Raw genomic sequence first — 22,044 nt, forward strand, 5'->3', positions numbered from 1 at the left:
AACAAATTATTTATTATTTAATAACTATTTAAATATAATAATTACTACAATTTTGAAGATTGCAAGTTTCTATTTCACCACCAAAAATATGCAAGTATTATTATCTATATCTTATCTATATTTTATCTCTCTTTATTTATGAAGCATATTTTAATTCCACTTTTCCATTTGTTTTACATCAGATTTACAAAAATCAGATTTACATAAATATCTCTGCAGTCATTAATCATTACTCGCCATCGTCTCTTACGAACATTTTAAAGCTCGGCCCCGACTTCCGTTGCCAATCAGGCCGTCGCTCTCTCTAAAGCCGCAAGTTCCTTGGCCATTTCGTGCTATTGTATTCAAATGAATTCAAATGCAACATCAATAATTCATCAAGTCTGTCAAGGGCAAGAATCGTGTATCGTGGAAATGTCGTGATTCGCGATACGAGAATACGAACATCGGAATCGAGAGATAGCCGGTTATTGTCATCTTGATAAATAGCCGATCGATAACTCTTATGAGCACCCATCAGTATTTCCACGAAGAAGCTTGAGAAAAAATTCGCAATTCGAGGAATTTCGAGGAAAACACTAAAGATCGCAGTTTCACCGATCAACAATTGCGCGATAAATTATTAAATCATCTAACTAATCGCTCGAGAAGCTTTATTATTTACGAATATATTCAGTTTTAATTTTGTATCGCATCTAAAAATAATAGGATAGGGCTAGTTTTGCGTTTTCGGATCAGCTATAATTAAATTAATTATTAAATTAAATATTAAAGCTATTGCTATAATAATTGATCTTTATTAATTTCTGGCTATTTCATGTTCAAAAAACTAATAGCGAAGATATTATGAATCATTAGGTATTTATCGTCAAACTTGTTTACGCTGATTAATTTCTGTATATTTTTAGCCCAGAAAATATTTTTTAACAGAATAATTTATTTTAAGAAATAAAATTATTTGTGTATGTGTGCATACTAATTAATAAATTAGTCATCTAAAGAGAATTTATCTAAGAATTTATCTAAACAGAATTTTTTATTCAGTCATTAAACATAATTACTGTCCAGTAAATCCAAAATAGTATAAATACTGTCAGTTTCTAATTTGTTAGTCTTTCCCAAATATTTTTCTACTTTAACAGAATCTGCCAGAGAGTAGTAGCGTCGAAGAAGCTACATTCGCGAGACTAAGGTATCAAGATAAGGAAATCTCTGTCTTTACGGATTCCAATAAACGACACAAACATTCATATAACAGAAATGAGGAAATTGCATCAGAAATCGAAATCATCTTTGCGTTATATAGAATTACGCGCGAATAACATTTCTCTTTTCCTCCTCCTTTTTCCCGAAAATCTATCCGAAATATTCCAAATTTATATCTCGCAACATAAACGAAACAGAAACGAATAAACCGCACGGATACCTATCTTCCGCTCTGTTACGCATATGACGTCAATTAAAATTAATAACGAGAGAGAGAGAAGTCCCAGGGCAATTTTGTTAATGAAAGAGAGAGAGAGAGAGATAGCAATCTATCGCTTTTCGCCGCCGCGTTCTCCAGTTTCGTCGTGTTTCGCATTTGAATTCCAATTCTTTTCGATAGCGAATATCGAATTGTATTTACTAACGTGCCACATGTCGAACAAATATCTCGTTGCACTTGCGTCATAGATGCCTTTCGATAAAAATTGCACAAAGCTAAACATACACACACAAATTCCGATTTCTCAGTCTAGATGCAGTTGTTATCGTTTCAAAAATCGCGATCGATAAAATTCTAGGCATATATATATATATATATATATAGAAGAAAAATATTTTTTTCCCGAGCTCGCAAATCTCTCTCTCTCTCTCTCTCTCTCTCTCTCTCTCTCTCTCTCGCTCTCGCTCTCTTCTCAAGATTATATTCGATCGACTAAATTTTCAATTAACAAGAGACTTTCTTGTACATTCTCTATTTAATTGGTAAATGAATACTGATTATAATGAGCGTTCATGATCTTACTTTTTAATTTCTACATGAAGAATGGAAAAAGCCAATGCGAATCACAAACACAGGCAATAATTAAACATAATTATCATATAATATTTATCATTCATCTTATTAATTTTTTCTTATCGACTACTATGATATAACAAGTTCAACTTATGTAATAGATCTAGATGTAATTTATGCAATAATCCAGAATGTAATTGCACGCCTACAATAAATAAAAACGGAAGAACCTTACCACACAAAGTTAGTTACAAGCCAGTTTCCGCAAATATACCTCTCCCCGACTTCGTCATCCCATCTTACTTAACGTAAGATTAAATATTCGCATAAGATTTATCGCATTATGCAATTCTCTCATAAAAAAGTCGTTAGCTCGGCGAAGGCGTGTACGAAGCCGATGTGCGCAAATAGATCGCAGATTTTCACGCCTTGTTTCGATGTTTCAGGATTATTCACGGTCGATCGAATCTTCGTTATATTACAATTTTATTACGCGCATGATTTCGACAAATATTAAAATGACGCAATTGCGAGTTGCTAGTAATTCCACTGTCGTTTATCCTGTTTACACTTTATTAAAATGCGTAACCAAGAAACCACAGATTTCTCTGAAATTGATGAGGATTATACAAAAATTAGTCACTATTTCAAAAATCTTTTCCTAATAGTTAACAATTAATAAATCTAATAGAAATAAAATCTCTCCCTTCCTCTCTGTCTCTTTCTTTCTTTTTTGATATTCTTGATTATAATATAAAAAATTAAAATTTAGAGAGAGAGAGAGATTATAGTCTAAATATTTTTAAGATAATATTCCCGCAAAGATTTCATTAAAATTAATATTTATGATTGAAATTGATATTCCGTCTGACATCACGATGATTCAGCTATAATATATATAATAATAATAATTTTAAAGCCATGTGTTCTTATGTACGCGATGATTTTTGCACCGACTCAATCTTACTACTATATTTCCATGGCCAATAATGGCCGATAAATAGAACTATCGGGCCGCGAACACAGCGTATCTTGGAATATCCAATCGATACTTTTCGTACGTTTCGGTTTTTTTTCCGCCATGGCGTCGCAATATTTTCAATCAGACGGAATGGACGCTGAATAGGGATATTTGCGATGGAAAACTGCGGAATATATTGCAAAAAATCAGATTGCGGAAACCCGGGTAATTAAAATTGAATCGCTCTTTTGTTTGATATAATACCGCTGAATTATAAAAATGCTTATTCGATTATATGCGAATACATGAATCTTCCTATAATCATAGACTCGACTCGTTAATCAACGGTATCGATTTAAAGATTTGGCGCGGTAACACGTTGGCCTGAGTATAATTAACTATAATTTGAGTATAATTTGATACTTGAAAAAGAGTCATCTTTATTTATTTCTATTTATTTATGTTATTATATTATTTAATTTAATATTTAATTTAATCTTTTCTATAAAATATTAAATTAAATATTATATTATTTAATATTATAATATGACTGTTGATTTCATATAAATTGAATCTATATATATGCTCGTGAAGAGTTACACATAAAAATTATACATGTCATAGATATAGATAGAATTTTCTAATATTTTTCAAGTTGATCAATTTCATGAATTATCAATTTCAGTTAAGTTTAAGTTCTTAATGCAATATCAATATGTATGAATAGAAATAGTCAATGAAGTATCTCTTGATAATTAATAATTGTGCGAATCTAATTAGAATTTCGAACAATTAATATCCTCTGGCCTTATATGATTTTCTCAGAAGATCATGTTATATATTATCACCTAACAGGTAAACATAATTTTACCACAGAATATTCCGCATGAAGAAACAGGAAAGGGAAGAGAAGCGCAATTTTATTTCGCAATTAGCGATGATATCAAAACATATTGCTACGAGCAGTGTATATGACTTGCGAAATCGTGTTTAAAATGTAAAAAAATATCGTGCGTCAATTAATAATACAGGTTTTTCGTTTTTAATATTCCATTTATGACATTGTGTAATAATTGTATAACTGACTGTATAATATAAGAAAGGAATGGCAGCTTGTCGAATGTTGAATTATAAAATCAACCCGTATAAGAACGCAAACGTGATACTAAGCAAGGTCGTGAAATATTACTCTCAACAAAACCAGGGCGAAGCGCAAACATGATAATAAAGAGCCAGTGATAAGTACGCTTAAGTTACAGTTGACTCGACAAGAAGTTAATGCTATTATTACGAGAAATTTTTGTTAGACTTTTCCTGAGAATATAATTGTCAGCGAACAACGTGAAATTCATTCTCATGTGAATCGCGATGAGACACGCGTGATAACAAACATTATATAATTATAATTTCAAGAGAGTTTATTTTACCGCGCATAATTGCCACGATTTCATGTGCGATTTTACAAACATAAAAATACTTAAATTATTTGATATAATAAATACTATCGAAGGAAGTGGAATCATTGATATAAATAAAGTTAATTTTCTCATTGACACAAAAAGAGAAATTATTTTTCCACTAATTATATAATATAATATTATTTGAATATTAATTATTGGATAAACTTCCGAAAACCGATTACCTCCGATTTGAATGAAATTTTGTAAAAAGCTTCCTTTTAGCTTAAAATACAAGCCTGTAAAAGGAATTTTGGCGACTCCTACAAAAAAGTCATTTTTTTAAAGAAAATGATGAAAAATATAATAACTGAACAAAGCTTTATTAGTTTACTAGTTAACGTTACTTCTTTGAACGATACATATGCACTCGGCACAAATCGAAATGTAGATCACGAGTAACGACTAGCAACAAATGTAAACAAATCGTAACAAATGTAAACAAGGTCGCGCAACAAGCCAAATACAAATACACATGGGGGGGGGCAAGGGGGGCCTTCGGTCCCCCCTCCAGCACCCACCCCGTCCCCCTCGCTTCGCGTGGAAAGTTACAAACCCATGTGGAACCTCGCTTTTAAAAAAATGACTTTTTTGTAGCATTCGCCAAAATTCCTTTTACAGGCTTGTATTTTAAGCTAAAAGGAAGCTTTCTACAAAATTTCATTCAAATCGGAGGTAATCGGTTTTCGAAAGTACACCCTAATTATTTAATAACGTAACGAATTGTGGTCATGCTTGCTTAATTATCGATATCGATATCTTTATTTTTCATGCTTGCCGAATATCACGCGGCAGCTGTCAATCGCGCGGTTTTGCTTCGCGGTTTTCCCTTCTCGACAGCCCTGACCTAGGATCGTCCTGATGATCATGTCATAGGTCATAGGTATATGCTCTTTCAATTGTGAAATTGCTGTTATCTGGAATAATAATTCGCATAAATCATTTTCACGCGCGTGCAATTTATAACGAGCATCAATGCCGTAATCTAACAAAAGATGGATGAAAAAACGCGACGCGTATTGATTGGCGTCAATTCAAGCAATAGACGCGAATCTATCGATTCATGAGTGAACTATCACTGAAGGTAACGCTAAAGTAAGTTTAAGCGCTTTTTGATTCGCATCAAGTGATCTCGATAACCGGCGGAAATCGAGCGATCGGCCGAGTTCGATCGAATCGAAACGTTTAAATCTTGAGAGCCAATGCGAGGAACGTCGAGAAGCGATCAATTTTAATCGGATAGCCGGTAATGGGCTCATTCCAGGCGATTATTTACAAATATCCGCTGCGCGATTCGTCTTGCTCGACAAAAATTTCTTTACTCACCTATCTAACTTGATGACGTTTGATCGAATTAATTGATGATAAGTGTGTTCGCAATTATAATAAAGATATTTCCTATTTCGTAAGAAATTGTATCTTTGTTTATGACTTTTAGCACGTGCTTAGCATATTTTTTTATATTAATATAAATATTAATATTCTATAATTCAATAATATGTTCTTGCGTTTGAATCTAAAATTAAACCCAAAGATTGATGTGTCTCGATCAATATTTTTTAATAAATGTATATATAAATTTATTTTAGTAAATATCATATTTTCTTAAAGAAGGACAAAGAGCTAGTTTATAAGAAAAAAATTACAATCTTTTTATCGTCAAGCGTAAAACAAATTCAAAGGAATAATATTTTCTACTTTATATCCACTGCACAAAACTTTTCAACTAATCTCCCAAGCTCTATTTATATGAAAAAATATTATAGCTTGCAATAAAAAATATGTTTACATATAACAAGATTTTTATTGATATTATATTTATTCCAATTTTTAGATATTTAATTAATACTATTTTATTATTTCAATTTTTAGATATTTAATTAATACTATTTTATTCTCGTGTTAAAAATATTTTGCGACTGGATAGCAATTTGGGAATCGCTGTTTCGAAGTATCCAGGAAAAAGAGGACATCCAGGATACATTGGCGACCGAGCTAACGATGATATGCAAGCTGTGACATCCTCATAACAAGGGCCGGTGCTTAATTACGCATCAACACTCGGAGTAGTTAGGGGATGGCGGTACACTATTTGACAAAAGGGGGTGACGGAATTGTATTGTACTCGGCAAAGTTTTAATCGTGTCGTTCATTAAGGCTCAGTAACTGCGCGGAGCACCGGCGTTTATCTACATCATTAATCCATTATAATTTACACCGCGAATTTTTCCCGACCGACGAATATGAATGAGCGGCGGCGACGAGACACACTAATGTTTACAGAGCGATTTCCCAGCGATAGTGAAATTTATCCAACGCTGAAAATTAATCATCAGGTTATTATCAGTCGTCTCGCAAACGTATCTTGCAACCCGAAACTAACGCAATAAAAGATAATTACAGGATTTACTTATTCTACTCATCGATCTATCGCGTTCCTCTTTTCGTGTTTGCAGATGCGTGACTTATGAAAGAAGGAAAGAATAACGTGAAAACCGCAATGATGTTCTTCGATAGATCTATGACTGTTGGATTGATCCGATCAGTTTTGAAATTAGCTCTAACGGTCGCAATTCGCTCTTCGACAGGTAAATGAAAGACAATCGACCGACATTCGCGCGATAAATTCTTCAATCAATGCTTTCTCCGATATACGTCATTCCGACATTACGTTTTTTCCTACACGTTAGCTGCTAATGCCTCGGATATCGTGCAAGCGGATCGGATTAATGCGCATTTTCCTCGTTCAACGCTTGCATTTCGATGCTGCCGTGGCTGCTGCAATTCCAGGCTAACTAGCTGGCGTAACAGCGTACATAGCTTCGCCACACAAACGTTATGCAACCCAGTTTCGAAGTTCAGGAGGGTGGACGCGAGTTCGTCGGACAATGGTGTAACCCGAGCTACGTGGAGAGATTGTGATTAATCTTCTCAATTTATCCTACTTATCCCTCGTCCTCCGCCTCGCGTCCTTCCCGTCGATCGACCGGCGAAATAATGTAAGATCGGCGAAAGAGACCGCGACCAAACTCACCCTGTTTCCAAAACTGCTCCCCAAGAATATTCCGAATCGCATCACTTATATCTCTAATCAAATTTATAATTTCGGCGTAACGCTATTGTAATTTTAACCAACCTGACAGCTCACGCGTTAAAGAAAATATTTCAAGTTTTGATTTATCTATTGAAATTTTTTGGTTATTAAAATATACACAGAAAAAAAATAAGTGTCAAATCAAGACTTATATACTTAAACTAACGCGTTCATTATTTCGTATATACGCAACAATTTATAATCTTCTTAGGAGAATTTAATAATTTTAAATTTCAACAATATTATAGTCTTATTTTAATATTGTAATTGTCACCTCTCAAGAATATATAATTATTTAATTCTACTTTAAGAAAATTATAATCTTTGATTTAAAAATTGTTATCTTCTATCTAACATTGTTTCTTTTCTATTCAAGAAAATTAAATCTTAAATCATAAGAATATATTTTTCTTGATTGAACTATATAAAATGGCTTTATTCAAGTAAGCAATTATTCAAGCAATTATATTTTTCTTTAAACACAAGACTTTAACGCAATATAATCTCATTTCAAGATTTCCATGTTAAAACTAAATATATTTTCAAAACAAGAATGTCCTTTTTTTTGTGTACGATCTAATTTTTTTCGAAAACCGCAAATTGTGACTAACATTGGCTCTCTGCGATCTTTGTATTCCTTGAAATAAGTTGTGCACTTACGTGCCGATCGCAATTAATCTTCTTATTCAATTTATTTCATTATATGTTCATATATATGACTTCGAAATTATTCTTTGGTCAACCTTGCTAATTTTACATAAATTTCACAACAATAATAAGAGATTCCGACAATCTACAATTATAATCGAAAACTTGCATTGCTACGAGCAAAGAATACTTTGATAAAGTATTGCAAAAGAGGGATTTTCTTAAAAGCTATTTAAAGTTGTTAGCAGACAAATTATTGTCATTGTGTATGCACAACTGTTCAATGATATTATTCACTGATGTAAACATCCAATAAAGATAAATCTACATTTATTTCGAAATTAAGCGATTACTATTTATTGCATCGTTCCCTGTCTTTTTTGTAAGATACAAGCAACGATGAGAAATTACTAGTACATATAAAGCGTTATCGCGTTATTCAAAAAATATTCGCACGATTACACGTGCATATCGCACATGAGGATTGTCAATAAAAATGTGGTCATAAAGATTTTAATTAGGTGCTTCGTGTCCTGATAAAGCAGTTGATTAAGAGAGATATGCACGATGAGAGCAAATCTTGAATTTTTCAACTTCAATTAATTGAAGAATGAAAAATTGCAACCAATATAAAACAATTGAGTTTAGAAGAAATAATTAGTCTCCTTTGATTTATCGTTTCGCAATTAATTACAACATAAAATGTTTGATAGAGTCCCATGTTTTTAATTAAGATTGCACAAAGTAATCAATAAAATATTGTACATCTCCGAGATACGTATTGCTGATTTACACAGACGGTAATTTAATTTCTTGCCATTGTAGGGGAAATTTAAATCAGTTTTGCGCGTGAGAAAAATATCACTGGGTTGTCACGGTGATGGATGTTTGGTGAAGTTACAATTTACGTCCGTTTTCAGCGAGCCGCGCCAAATCCATCAGGATAATAGCCGGGAAAAGTTTCGTCTTACGAACGAGGATAGAAGAGTCTTGAAACGCGATTAAACGACGCTAATTATTGTTCATCTAAATTCATCATTTAAATTTCATTATCTCGAAGTTTCGTGATATTTGAAGTTTATCAATTATCAAGGAAAAGTAAACTCGGAATTTTTGACGAATGCAAAGCCCGAGGGGCAAAGTTCTCTCTCTCGAGACATCCTATATGATTTCTAAAATTCCTAAAGTCATTAACGCAAAGGCATTAACGTTATCTTTCTCGTCACACACGTCGTATAAATTCCACGCGTGATTCGGCTCGCACAATTTTTCGTGAAAAATTTCCACGAATGAGATATATATGTATATCGCGAGAGAAGAAAACAGTCTCGCGCGGTCGCTCAAAGTCGACCAGGAAACGATCGATCATCTCGATACACTTACGTCAAAATACGTAACCGCGTCCTTAAACTGCCTCGCCTTCGGAAAACGCGCGGACAGGATCGCCGCCTTCGCTCATCGCCGGCTAACCTTGCACTAAGCTTCATTTGATCCGTGTCGCGATGACAAAATAACTCGCGAGCAGACTCATTTTAGAGGCCCTCTCGGATTCATCAGGGCACGCGGCACTTACGACGGTGGCAATTCTTTGCCACTTTACGGCGACCTATTAACGATGCCGGTTATAAAACTGGAAACGCCGGATTCATGTGATCCACGGAATAGAAATACAAACACGCGTTATTTTATTTGTCAACGTAATAATTCTGTTTTCCATATTCCTTTCCTGTCTCCAGGATTTTTCTGAAATTATAAAACTGCGTCTCTTATATTTAAATTAAAGAGAAAGACTAATCAAAATTAAGTACGCGCGAATTCTAAAATAATATAATAAAATTGCAATAATATAAAATTGCAATTATTGTTATTTTTTTATATATCGTAAAAAGGTAAATAAAAAATCATAAACAAATAAGAACAACGTAAGTATCTTTAATAATATATATAATCGAAGTTTAAAAAATATTAATTTTTTAATATTAATTTATTATCATTTAAATAATCAATTTCATGTGTGACATTAATAATAAATATATCTTAAAAATCTCATATATTTTTTAAATATAATAAAGAGTAGAGAAAGTAGAAAAGCAGTGTATGAAGACAATTTTTATTATCTTTTTCCTCTTTTCTTCATATATTGTCAAAGAATAAAATAAATATAATGTCGAGGAAAAAAAAATATATATATATATATTTAAATAACTTTAAAAAACTTTCAAAATACTTAGTTTTGAGACATTGTAAGATATTGTATAACTCACTGCGCCATTATGACGTCATTACAATATATAATTTTTTGTCATTATAGTAATTATCTTACATACAATGATACTCAAAAAATTTTATCAGTATTTAACCTCGACATTGAAAGCATTTTATTTTGAACGTTTTTTTCCTGTTACGATCGCGTAGCTAAGAGAGCAGACCTAGTGGCCCCGATATTGGAAGAGGCGTCTATTGTGTGAAACTCACGAAGATGGAGATAACATAATGAAACTAACTAGCTTGGTCTGACCAATTAATTGACCCAAGCACGACATAACATTTAAAGTAGAGTCGTCTTCCCCTGTTCACGTAACTACATACTTGTACATAATGTATATAGGAGACTATATGAAAATCCATTGTTCATAAAGATTGCTCCGCGAATAAATTAAGCGAAAAAATTAAATAATAAATTAATAAATAAATTAATAAATAAATTAAATATTATACGACATCGATATTAAAACATAATTTTTACCTGTCTCTCTTATTTTACAAAAGAAAAATTATTATTAAAAAATATATGTATAAACATTATATATAATTATATATAATTTATATACATGTAATTTATTAGCGTATATTTATTTCTCCTTTCTTATTTTTCCTTCTCCGAATGTGAGTCCTTGAGAAAATTGCGACATACTTGTATTACGAATCCCATTTGCATCCCTCAACAAGCGCGTCTGATTATAAAGTAACAAGTTTCACTGAATCTCAGGGGGAGAAACTATCATTATCCATCCCCAATCCTTCCAGATCAATTATATAACTTTGTTTATATTTCTTAAACTCGTAAATAATACTTGATATATTAATTTTTAATTGACTAACACACATTTTCGAATATCTTCCCCGTAAAAGCGACATTTGTCATGCAAAAATTCAGTCGTTCGCGAACGCGAAAAATGTGCGCGAATGAATTTCGCACGGTCGAGCTTCGGGCTACCCCGTACGGTCTGAGAGGGCGGAATCTGGCGGGTAGTATAAATTTTCTGAGGTTGCGCATCATGCTCGTCGGAGCCTGAAACTCGGCAGTGCCGAGTTTGCCCAAGTACGAAGCAGAGCGCAAGTGGTGTCGAAGGAAACCGGTGGTCCTCCTACTGTGCCGCGCCGTATCCATTTGTGCGACTTGACTTAGTTCCGTGTCGGCGCATCGAGTGCTCTTACGGGGTTAGTGAAAGAGGGTGTGCGGGGTGAGTCGAAGATTCGCCGATACGATATATCGTCGCGAGATTACAATGTAATCCCGTTGTTGAAGACGTGGTAATGCAAACGATTCTTTGTTCAACTGTTACTTGCGGAATTACACGTTTATTTTATACATCTTAATGTGAGGAAATGTGTGGTAAAATTTGACGAGTAGATATATAAAAGAGATTAATTATAACTGAGCAGATATATAAATGATTAATATATAGAATATCTTGATCTCTGATAACCTGAAATCGAGATTTTCTTAAGGAATTTATTTTTTGCAAGTTTTTATCGCATCTCTTTCTAATTAAACAAAGTAAAGCAAACTCCATTTCTTAACTCAAGAATATAATTTTGCTAATCTTTTGACTCTACAAAGTTTTTTTTGCGAGAAGTTCTTCTTTTCCAATCGCTTATAACTCAGAACTTATTAATGATATTTTTGCCAAGGAAAGATTATCTTTAAATTGGTCAGATCTGTTTAAAAGTACATTGAATGTAGAATTTTAAGATAATCTGAATGTAGAATTTTAAGATAATCTGTATTTATTAATGTGATTATATATGTGGTAAATATACAATGTTACAATCGTGATTCCTCGTGAAAAAATAAATCAAAAGTACAGAACAAAATTTTCTTATACGAGACTTCATTCTCGAGAAAATCGATTTTAACTGATCGTCAATCATGTGTACTTGTTTAAGAATCAATTTGTTATCTCTCTACAAACTCTGTAGTATCTTTGCTTTATTTTTAGATTTATAAATATTGGCAATATATTTTGCTTCCAATCAAATCTATATATAACTCTTATTTAACGTTTTCGTGAAAATAATGGTATGTATGAATCGTGATGATGTGTGCAGCAGCCGAGAATACATGTTTAAAATCGACCTTCTTGAAAATAAAGTGTCATAAAAAAATTTATTCTACGTTTTCATTTAATTTTCACACGAGGAATTATCGCGGTTATATCATCATTATTGTGATCAAAATATTTATATAATTTCTCTTTTTTATATATTTCCTAAATCCAATTCATTTAGATGGTTTTATGGATCAATAAGTTCATAAAATTATCGGTCTTCATAAAATTATCATTGCTTTTCCATCTCTCGTATATAACATCAAATTTTCAGATCGGCCTAAATCCAGTGACATAGACTTATAGTATGTCTTTTTTAAATGCGATATCTTTTTGCACATATATACAATTAAAAGTTAACATCATTCCGTATACTTAACTCAAATATCTCTCTCCCTCTCTCTTTTTTTACAATATTTAGAAATTATAAAATTATATAAGAAACTATAAAATTACGCTAAAAAACTATATAAAAAATATAATTCAACTACTTATTTTGTAAAAAAATGAAAAGAATCGGTGGGTCATATATTTTAAAAACTTTTTGCGTGTTAGTTCACCAGAATTAATGCTTCTACAAGAAAGAGAAAGAGAGAGAAAGAGAGATTACATGCACATATCGTGAATTATCTTTTATTTCACTTAATCCATTTTTACCCGACGTTTAAATGTTTAATTCTTGCATATATAAAAAGCATTTTTATTAATTAACCATTTATTCATTTTTATTTCAAGTCTTCGAATTTAAAGTTTCAATTTTTAGAATAATAGATTTTTCTGAGAAAGAAAGGTATATTGATAAAATTGCCTTTATTTTGATACAATAAGAATCGTTTCCGGAAAAAGCTATGTGAGGTAATAACCATGAAAAAGGGGAAAAGAAAGGAGGTCATATTTTATCTTTGCTCGTCTTTACCATACATACTCTTTCACCCGATCCTTATAAAATTCCTGATATCGAATATGGCGTCGCGCCAAATAGATAATCTCCATATCTCGCTTCATTTAAATGTACCAAAATACCTCTGTTTTCATGTCAACTATACTCTCCACTTCCGCAAGGATTATAATTCACAAACACCGTTTCGAATCTCGTCGTGATATCACACAAGTTGCACGGATGTGTTTACTGCACGAGTGTCAGTCGTTTTTCACGTGGAAAAGGACAAAAAAATATTACGTAGCACGATTTTATTAGCGATACGATGCTTTTCCAGAAAATTGAGAATTATAAGCACCAATAATGTCCTCATCATTCTCGACGAAACTAATATTATGCGATATACAAAAATATGCATATCCGACGAATTTAAAGGGTTCCGTGATCCTGGTTGATTTAATAACAGATCTCTCAACACACACAAAATTAAAATTTATTTTTTCTCGAGGAAAATTGGCGTAATATTAGAAAGACTTGTAATAAGCTCGGGAGCTAAAGAAAAACGAAAGACGGTATGGCTTGAATTATTTGAAGGGTTCTTCAGAAAAACGAGCTATACGTTGTTTAATCGCGGAATATAAATGAGAATATCCGAGAAGCGATCAACAATTGCGTGATTAACGTTCGAATGCAATTTGAAAGAATTTTATTTATTTATCAGGAGAAATGTATGTAAAATAATACTAAATGTGTCATAAAAATTTCAATTTGCGAAAATAAATAGTTCTATATTTTTATCGAACATATATATCGCGATACGTAAAAATTCTTCAACGAAATATATAATTATTTCGTTAAAAAGATCTTTTTTAAATGAGACTTATCGAAAAAATAAGGATATCATGTCAAATCGATATTCTCGAGATAACGATGCTTCGTGGAGGACTTTTCATCTCGCTTTCATTCAAAACTTGAATATTTGTACCGAAGATGGCACGAAATGATTAATGAATCCGCCACTAGAAGTGGTGAAGGCAAACTTTCAGCATCATATGTCCTTGTCCCGTGAGACGAGGAGAGAACAGATTTTGCGCTGAAAATTCGCAATCAACATTAATACTCTTTTATCCCTTATACCTTATATCTTCTAATTGTCCACCTACACGCGCCGAATTAATGCTTTCGCGAATACGGAGCATTGATTTTACCGTCAAATTTGGTTACCAGAGTTCAGTTATTGGCACAATATACATTCACATTCGATTCGGTGTCTTCTCGCGTACGTAATCACGTTAAATGATCAACAATTTCAATTAAATCTGGATATCGTAATCGCGCAATAATATAAGGATTAATACAACCACCCATTCGAGCTCAAATCAAATTTACCTCGACAGATTGAACAAGACGATTTTACGACATTCGACTATCTGCCACGGTAATAAATGCAAGAAACTATGCATAATAAAAATCATATGAGAAATATTTTTGTTACAAACACATTCTTATTATATTTTTTCAATAAAAAATTAATTTGAACAGACATATACAGATCATGTGTCTACACTTTAAAAAGAAAGAACAAATATATATAGATTGAGGATGGAGAATCAGATGCATGTGAGATCAAATATAAGACTAATTCTCTCCTTCCTTCCCCGCAATGTGTAGTTTACATTCGCTCCTACACATTTAATGAACCTGCATTTGATGAATTAACGTAGTGAATTGTACCGTTGCAACTGGCACGTTGCACATCTCATGCAACCTTGTCTGTCACGTCCTTCACTATCGGAGAAACCATCGGGCACCGAGCATTTTCCGAGCAATAATCAATAAATGTCGTCTTTGTATATGTCATATGTATCCCCGGTACCGAAACAGTCCCGATTGTTAATTAGAAAAAAATCCGTTCTTTGCGAAGATTGTTGCTAGAAGATTAAATGTGATCAACAGAAATATAATAAGTGGCGAATATCGGGGAACGGAAAAATTCTCTATCAAAGCCAAAACAATCTATACATTCAATATTTCGACAAAAAGTCCTTAATTTTTAATATTATAAATATAAAATGATATTTCTCACATGATTTTTCTCTTGAGGCTGTTCTTCTATAGTCGTATAAATGATTTACGCGCTATCGAAAGAAATGAAATCTTTTCCAATCGCTCTCGAGCGGCCTTTCTGTTATATATTGAAAGTAATCAGATCGAACAGTTTCTGAATCGCGAGAGAAAGAGAGAGAGTACTTTCAAAAGATTCAATATCTACTTCGTCAAATAGTATTATTTTATTATTATATAATAATTCATGCAATCTGCAGTTTTTCATTCAGAAATTTAATCTAAGGAATAAATTTTATATAAATTTCTGCCATTCGCCTAAGGGCAATCATTCTCTATCAATGATGCACAGACGTAATTAAAATGAAATCAAGTAATTATCGCTTGGATTTCCCGATAGGAAATATATGTCACAAGTACATCGCCATTTGCCTGACCAAACTTATAAAGTTTTCTCATTTCATGAGTTCGTTAACATCGCGATTTGCTTAGCACCTCATCTTAAGCTAGATCTCCGTTTGACTTGCATGAATTATAATAACATGAATTATATTAGTCTGACTTTGAAATTAAATTAAATATCATCTCGAAAAATATCAAATTATATAATTCCGTCTTAATTTTGACTCGTATCTGCTGTTACTGTTAATAAATATGATTAAAATTCACTGAATTTTAGAGATGGTATGTGACTGGTACGCGAAATACGTCCACGTGCAATTCGGGTCAATAACGCTTAGGTAGTATACGTGTACATGCGTGTAAACACGTGTATGTGGCACACGGGATTCCGCGATTTTCAAGAAAGTATCGGAATAGCATCTAGATATACTCTATGCTCGCGTTTGCCAGTTATGTTTCGGCTTATCTACATTTCGAATGAATTCTGATCTTCGAAACTTGATTAAACTAGCTGGTTCACGCGCGTAATCACGCAACCCTCGCGTTATTCTTGCGAAACAAGTCGACCACCTGCGGTGAAGATACTCCAAATAGATCATAGCATCCCACGGAACGGCCGAGAAAGATTTATAAATGATTGTGAGAATTATCGTAAAGATCACCCACAAAGATACAAGCGTTTTCGTTTTGATACCATCAAGTTTTCGAATGAAAAGGGTACCTATTACGATGATAGAAATGAACTATGGTATTGCAACTGCAAAACTGTAACCCTTTTCAGGAGAATTATTTTTATCTCTTTGGAGTTACAAGAAAAATTTAGAAAAATCACAGATTCCGATTGCGCTCGGATGAAAAGTTCATACGTTATTTAGAAGCCCCCACACGATCTAGTAAAATATTATTAAAACGCAAATATTTCAAAAAGATGCTATTAACAAAATAGTATACCCTTTAAAAAAGATAAAAAATATACATCAAATACATAAAAAAGTATCCGAACTTTTATGCAATACAAAAGTTTAAAAAAAAACGGAATTAAAACATGTACTTTTATATAAAAGTGACATTTTTTAAAATAAAAGTTTCGCTCACTGGTTGATGCGCAGCAACGGAGATAATTGTGTAGACTCTACGTTGATCTGTAACATGCAAATGTAAGATTCCAATTATAGTAGCGCTAAAAATAATTCTTATTTCAAATATAAAAATATATTTCAAATATAAAGTATTATTATACGCATCGAATAAAAGATCTGATGCATACAATAATAAGCGAATATATAATGGGATAATAATTTCCGAAGAAAACCATTTTTCCAAATATAAGCTTTTATGAGAGATATATAAAAGTTATATATAAAAGTCTCTTTCTCGAATTTCTGTTTAAGTCCTCCAAAATATATGTGCGCGATTAATAAATAATAATATATAAAAGTAATAAATTATACTTACCTCAAGGTTGCTCCGTCATCGCTCGATGCCTTCTAGGCTTCTGCCTCTCAAGTTGTTCTTCAGGCACTCGTGCATGTATTCATTCGTGAAAATAATGTTAACGATCGCGCGTGAATCATCCGTGATATGAAAACGAACGCGAGATACTTTTCACGACACTCTCGAACTAATTAAACGACGCGCGATACTTTTCATGACACTCCGGAATTAATTAACCGATGCGCGATACTTTTCACGGCACTCCCGAACTAATTAAGATCAACCGTTTACGATGGAAACAGCGCGATAGTTTACACGACACTCCCAAAATTTAAATTGATTAAAACGTGAGCATTCATTTTTGGGAATCAGATGACTGATTTATTTTCTAATAAATCGCGATTTTTTGCGAATTAATATCCCGTTATAGATCAATATCAAAAGAAGAGCATTGATAAGAAATGCAAAAGGGGATATCAATGAATCTTTATAAATCCTAAAAAATCGTTTGGGTACTTGGCTTCTCCTTCGGGATAAATCCTTCCGGGTACTGAGCCCTCCCACCAACGTCAAGGTGTACCCAAAATGGGAGGGTTTCATCCGTGAAAATAAATGTATAATATAGGTATGCTCTCCAAGGAACGAGCACCGATAAATTCACATCTCGTCGTTACAAAAAGTCTCTCCTATAATTATAAGATAAATTATATATAAAATATCACAAATTTTTAATCGTAGAATTAATTAATCGTACAGTCTGATAATCGCTAATCATTCGAGAAGAATAATCGCATTTCGAGGAATGACATATCATGCCATATTCCCCGGCTCGAATTTCATCGTGCGAAACTTATCGAACGTCATATCAAATAGGATGTTGCTTCATTTTGCAGGTTTTCTCTCGTTATATCCTCGTCTAACAATAACAAGATCATTTCTTGTGACGTCAAAATAGGCAAATAACGGTTAGTCCCCAAATTGCATCCATAACTTTCCCGACACCTTGGGAAGTTTTCAGATTGCGATCGAGGAAGATGGCTGAGGAGCAGCCGAGGTACAAATTGATCTACTTTAATGCACGGGGTCGTGCCGAGCATATTCGCTATATATTCGCCTACGCGGGCATCGACTACATCGACGAGAGAATCACCAACGATTGCTGGCCTGAGCTTAAAAAGTGTAAGTATAGAAAAAAAATTAAATGCAAAGAAATTAATGTCGGCTAAATTAATAGCGACATGTGCAAATACAATTGGTTGGTACGATATGTAAATATGTTCAAATGCGAATCGACACTTCATTTCAATTGTAGAATGTTGAATTCTATTTTTATAAATTATTATTAATTAATTGAATTAAAATTAAATATAAATTTCAAGTATGATTGAAAAAAGAAGATAGTCGAGACTTGCGTTTAACAATCATCATATCAACATATCAAGAATTAATCCTTAAATTATAATTGACTATTGTAATTTACACCTACAACCAATTAGACGTGCACAATAACATCATAATCGATACCTCGAAGACAAATTATTCTGTCTTTCTTCCCTTCATTGGCAGACGTGAACTTAAGCACGCTCAGTCGATTGCTTTCTGTTGTTCTCAGCGATGCCTTACGGGATGCTGCCAGTTCTGGAAATCGACGGCAAACCGATAGCGCAAAGCAACGCCGTGGCACGTTACCTGGCCCGTGAGCACAATCTCGCAGGTAGAGACGAGTGGGAATCGATGCTCTGCGACGTGCTGGTCGATACTCTGGGAGACCTGAAACAATGTAAGCGATACTGATATAATATTCGCGACGACTCCGGTAAAGAAAAGTTACTTGCGAGAGCCAATCGATACTTTCCTTTCGGCTGCGAATCCGCCTCAGGCCTTCCGAAGATCGTCTATGATGAAAGTTTACATCTCTCGCTGGGCAATTTCAGTTTCATCGGGCAAGTTCGCGCGAGCATCGATCAATAAGCGTTGTCGATGACGCCCGAGCTTTCCGTCTTGTTCCAATTTCCCGACGTCGAAAATGGTATCTTCCGTGGAAGGGCTCGAGATAGGAAGAGGAAAAAAAAAGCGCGCGCGGATCGCGCTATAAATCTCGAAAAATTCTGACGGGCGCGAAAGTTGTTCCGCTTTTCGCTCCTCTGAAAGACACGCGTCTCTCGCGTGACCTATTTCCAAAGCCGAGGTCATTGTATAATCGAGCGAGCGGTACCGTCCTGGAAAAGCTCCTCGCGAAATCCGACGCGCAGGTATATCGCATCGGATCTCGCCATCAATGTAACATAATAATATCGCAGGATCGATTAAAAGCTTAATGAGACATTGTAGCAATCGCTCGCTATCCTCTTCGTTTGAGTTAGCATTCGGATCAATCAGCGGCTTTTATACATTATACGGAATTCGCGGAGATGTGCAATACATTTTAATCGCGATTTCAATGACACACTTGTTATGTAAGAGACAGAGAGAGAGAGAATGAGCGAGAGAGAGAGAGAGAGAAAGAAGAGAGAAAAAGTCGTTAAAGCTTGCGCATGATCTGTTTTTCAGTCATTTTTCAATATCGTACGGAGGAGGATCTTTTTAAGAAGGAGGAGAAGAAGGCGAAACTCCTGAAGGAAACAATACCGTTCTACCTGAATAAATTCGAACAAACGGTCGCCGAGAACGGTGGTTACGCGGTCGGTTCTATGGTAAAGGGAATCTCAAATCTCTCAATTATTTCACGCACACAGTCTCTATTTTTTTATTAAATATAAAATAATCTCTAGGAATTAAAATGAGTTAAAGTCAAATATAATTTGTCATGCAAAAAATTCAATGTTCCTGTCACTAAAATGTCCAATAAAATGAAACGAAGGCTGGAGCATGAATGTATCGCGTTAAATTAAAAAACTTTCTATAAATCCGTGTGCAACAAGGTCGCATGATATTTTTCAGACTACGTGGGCGGACTTTGTGTTCACGGTGGCGTTGGAAAATTTCGAGAACATTTTCGGTGCGACCGCTTTAGAGAATTATCCAGCGTTACGTGGTTTGAAGAAACGAGTGCACGAAATTTCTGCGATCGCCGACTGGCTGGCCAGGCGACCCCATTCCGAGTTCTAAAACGTCGGAATCCACGACGGAAACCGGAAGGTGGCATCGACATCACAAACAAGTATACATATCTGCGCATGTATGTAACTCTCTTGGTATCGCTGTGAAAACGACAGTCTCAACATTTCGCGTGTCAGATCGATATTAATCTCATCACACTATAAACGACATCTTTATTAAAACTGTTCCTTTCACGCGCGGATGCATTCCTTTCTTTTGCTTTCTGTATCCGAAATAATGCTCTGAAAAAAAATTTCAAGCTTGAATCTTAAATTGTTCAGATCCTTCGCGATTATTTTTCCTCTGCTTTAAAAATGTAATATTATACACTACTGTAGATAGAAAAGATTAATGTTATCTATATTGTATATTTTTCAGACATATAAAAACTGTACAATCTCCTTCGCTATTTGAAGGGAAAAAAGAAATTGAAAAAAAAAACACGTGTTTTTATCTCAGTTTAAGATGACACGTTTATATTATGCAAATTAAAATCTTGTGCATGTTGTTGGTCGGCTTTAGACCGTACTTATTTTGCGCCACGAGAGAAAATTATACGAAAAATACGCAAAAGATTACTATCGGAATGGATGTCTAGATAAAGCTTCAATGTGTTCATTATATCGTGCATCGTGCACATGTGTATGAATGGTGCATCGCTACACACATAACTTACATGTTGCCGACATCGATAAAGCGTGGAGAGAAGATTAAGTGTTAGATAGATATATCTCTCGAACAGATCCCGCAGGTCTCGCAATGTAATCGATATCGCTTTTATGTTACACAGACTATACGGTTCCCTGTTTGTTTTGACGAAATGTATCTCGGAATATATCGAGTATCATACAGGGTAATACTATGTATTAAATGTATGTAAAAGAAAGAAGGAAAAAAGTATATCGAACGACGCGCAAAGCGGGTCAATCTCTACAGAAAGAAGCATGTGTATCAAAAGAAATGTAGTCGATAAGGTTTATTGTAATAAAAGTTTGAAGGCAATTTAATGTGATTCCTCATTTCTATCGATAAGAGCGTATATAAATATATATAGATACTTTATGAATGTACTCTATAAGATCTCTAAGGTTTTTAAACGTGTTAATGAAAAAGAAAACACACGCTTCTCTAAAATGTATCTCACCGATCGTTAGAAAGAGGCAGCGAATATAAGAGAATAGACTTTCTACAATTGTGTGCTACAATAAAATAATAAAAAGCTTCGTGCTTTTGTTGACGCTTCATCAATGACGTATTCGAATGCGATACGCAAACATAGTCAATTGTAATTACACGATAAACGATAACCAATATCTTTTTTTAGATAAGAGAATATTGTAATAAGCGTGAATGCATGTACAATATTATATGTAATGTTAACGCATTAAGGGTATCCAGGTTACATGATGTAAATGTTACTGTGGTTACAGAAGACGCTACTGACTGATAATAATATTATAATAAAAGAACAAACGTGTATATTGTTATTAATCACGTCCCATAAATAAAGTTACACGTACGCCTAATTATTTCATTATCAGTCATACATAAAATACGTTTGAATTAATTAACATTCTAAGCTTCTCTCTTACGATTAAAGTATCTTGTCATGAAATTTTGATCGACTATAATTATCAATTAAAGGATTAAAGAACGTCATATTATCGTAAACGAC

General features: G+C 33.7%; 2 protein-coding genes across 9 annotated transcripts in view; one reads left to right on the forward strand and one right to left on the reverse strand.

Moving 5' to 3' along the window:
- LOC145964422 (carcinine transporter) overlaps nucleotides 1-17,849 on the reverse strand; it is a 37,138-nt gene extending 19,289 nt beyond the window's left edge. Inside the window, exons 1-2 of one of the 2 annotated variants that reach the window (XM_083087154.1) lie at nucleotides 17,292-17,849; nucleotides 16,932-16,978 (exon numbers count right to left, since the gene is read on the reverse strand). The gene's annotated coding sequence lies outside the window, so the exon portion shown is untranslated. Of the gene's footprint in view, nucleotides 1-9,542; nucleotides 9,635-16,931; nucleotides 16,979-17,291 lie in introns of those variants that run through there. The other variant, XM_083087155.1, reaches the window with a different exon arrangement.
- On the forward strand, nucleotides 11,485-21,834 carry LOC145964435 (glutathione S-transferase-like). 7 transcript variants are annotated; one of them, XR_014436458.1, is made up of 6 exons: nucleotides 11,516-11,693; nucleotides 18,164-18,449; nucleotides 18,883-19,050; nucleotides 19,821-19,963; nucleotides 20,211-20,448; nucleotides 20,748-21,834. XR_014436458.1 is itself a non-coding variant. In XM_083087183.1 (5 exons), exons 2-5 carry the CDS (start codon nucleotides 18,305-18,307, stop codon nucleotides 20,376-20,378), a joined length of 624 nt encoding a protein of 207 aa, XP_082943309.1. In that variant the 5' UTR covers nucleotides 11,485-11,623; nucleotides 18,289-18,304; the 3' UTR covers nucleotides 20,379-21,834. The 7 variants fall into 7 exon arrangements, 5 of the variants coding, with proteins under 5 accessions (XP_082943309.1, XP_082943307.1, XP_082943305.1 ...); XR_014436459.1 differs by having other exon boundaries at nucleotides 20,211-20,430; XM_083087183.1 differs by having other exon boundaries at nucleotides 11,485-11,623; nucleotides 18,289-18,449; nucleotides 20,211-21,834.
- The last annotated feature ends 210 nt before the right edge of the window (nucleotides 21,835-22,044 follow it).

The sequence above is a fragment of the Camponotus vicinus genome, unplaced genomic scaffold (genome assembly GCF_025532165.1).
Source record: "Camponotus vicinus isolate PSW18456_S1 unplaced genomic scaffold, iyCamVici1.0 SCAF_13, whole genome shotgun sequence".
In the NCBI taxonomy this organism is placed as follows: domain Eukaryota; kingdom Metazoa; phylum Arthropoda; class Insecta; order Hymenoptera; family Formicidae; genus Camponotus; species Camponotus vicinus.

What these genes read in the sequence shown, in the direction of transcription:
- LOC145964435 (XM_083087183.1), top strand. Translation starts at nt 18,305, where the DNA reads ATGGCTGAGGAGCAGCCGAGGTACAAATTGATCTACTTTAATGCACGG. An exon ending in CTGGCCTGAGCTTAAAAAGT is followed by an intron (nt 18,450 to 18,882) that starts GTAAGTATAGAA and finishes TGTTGTTCTCAG; the next exon opens with CGATGCCTTACGGGATGCTG. An exon ending in TCTGGGAGACCTGAAACAAT is followed by an intron (nt 19,051 to 19,820) that starts GTAAGCGATACT and finishes TCTGTTTTTCAG; the next exon opens with TCATTTTTCAATATCGTACG.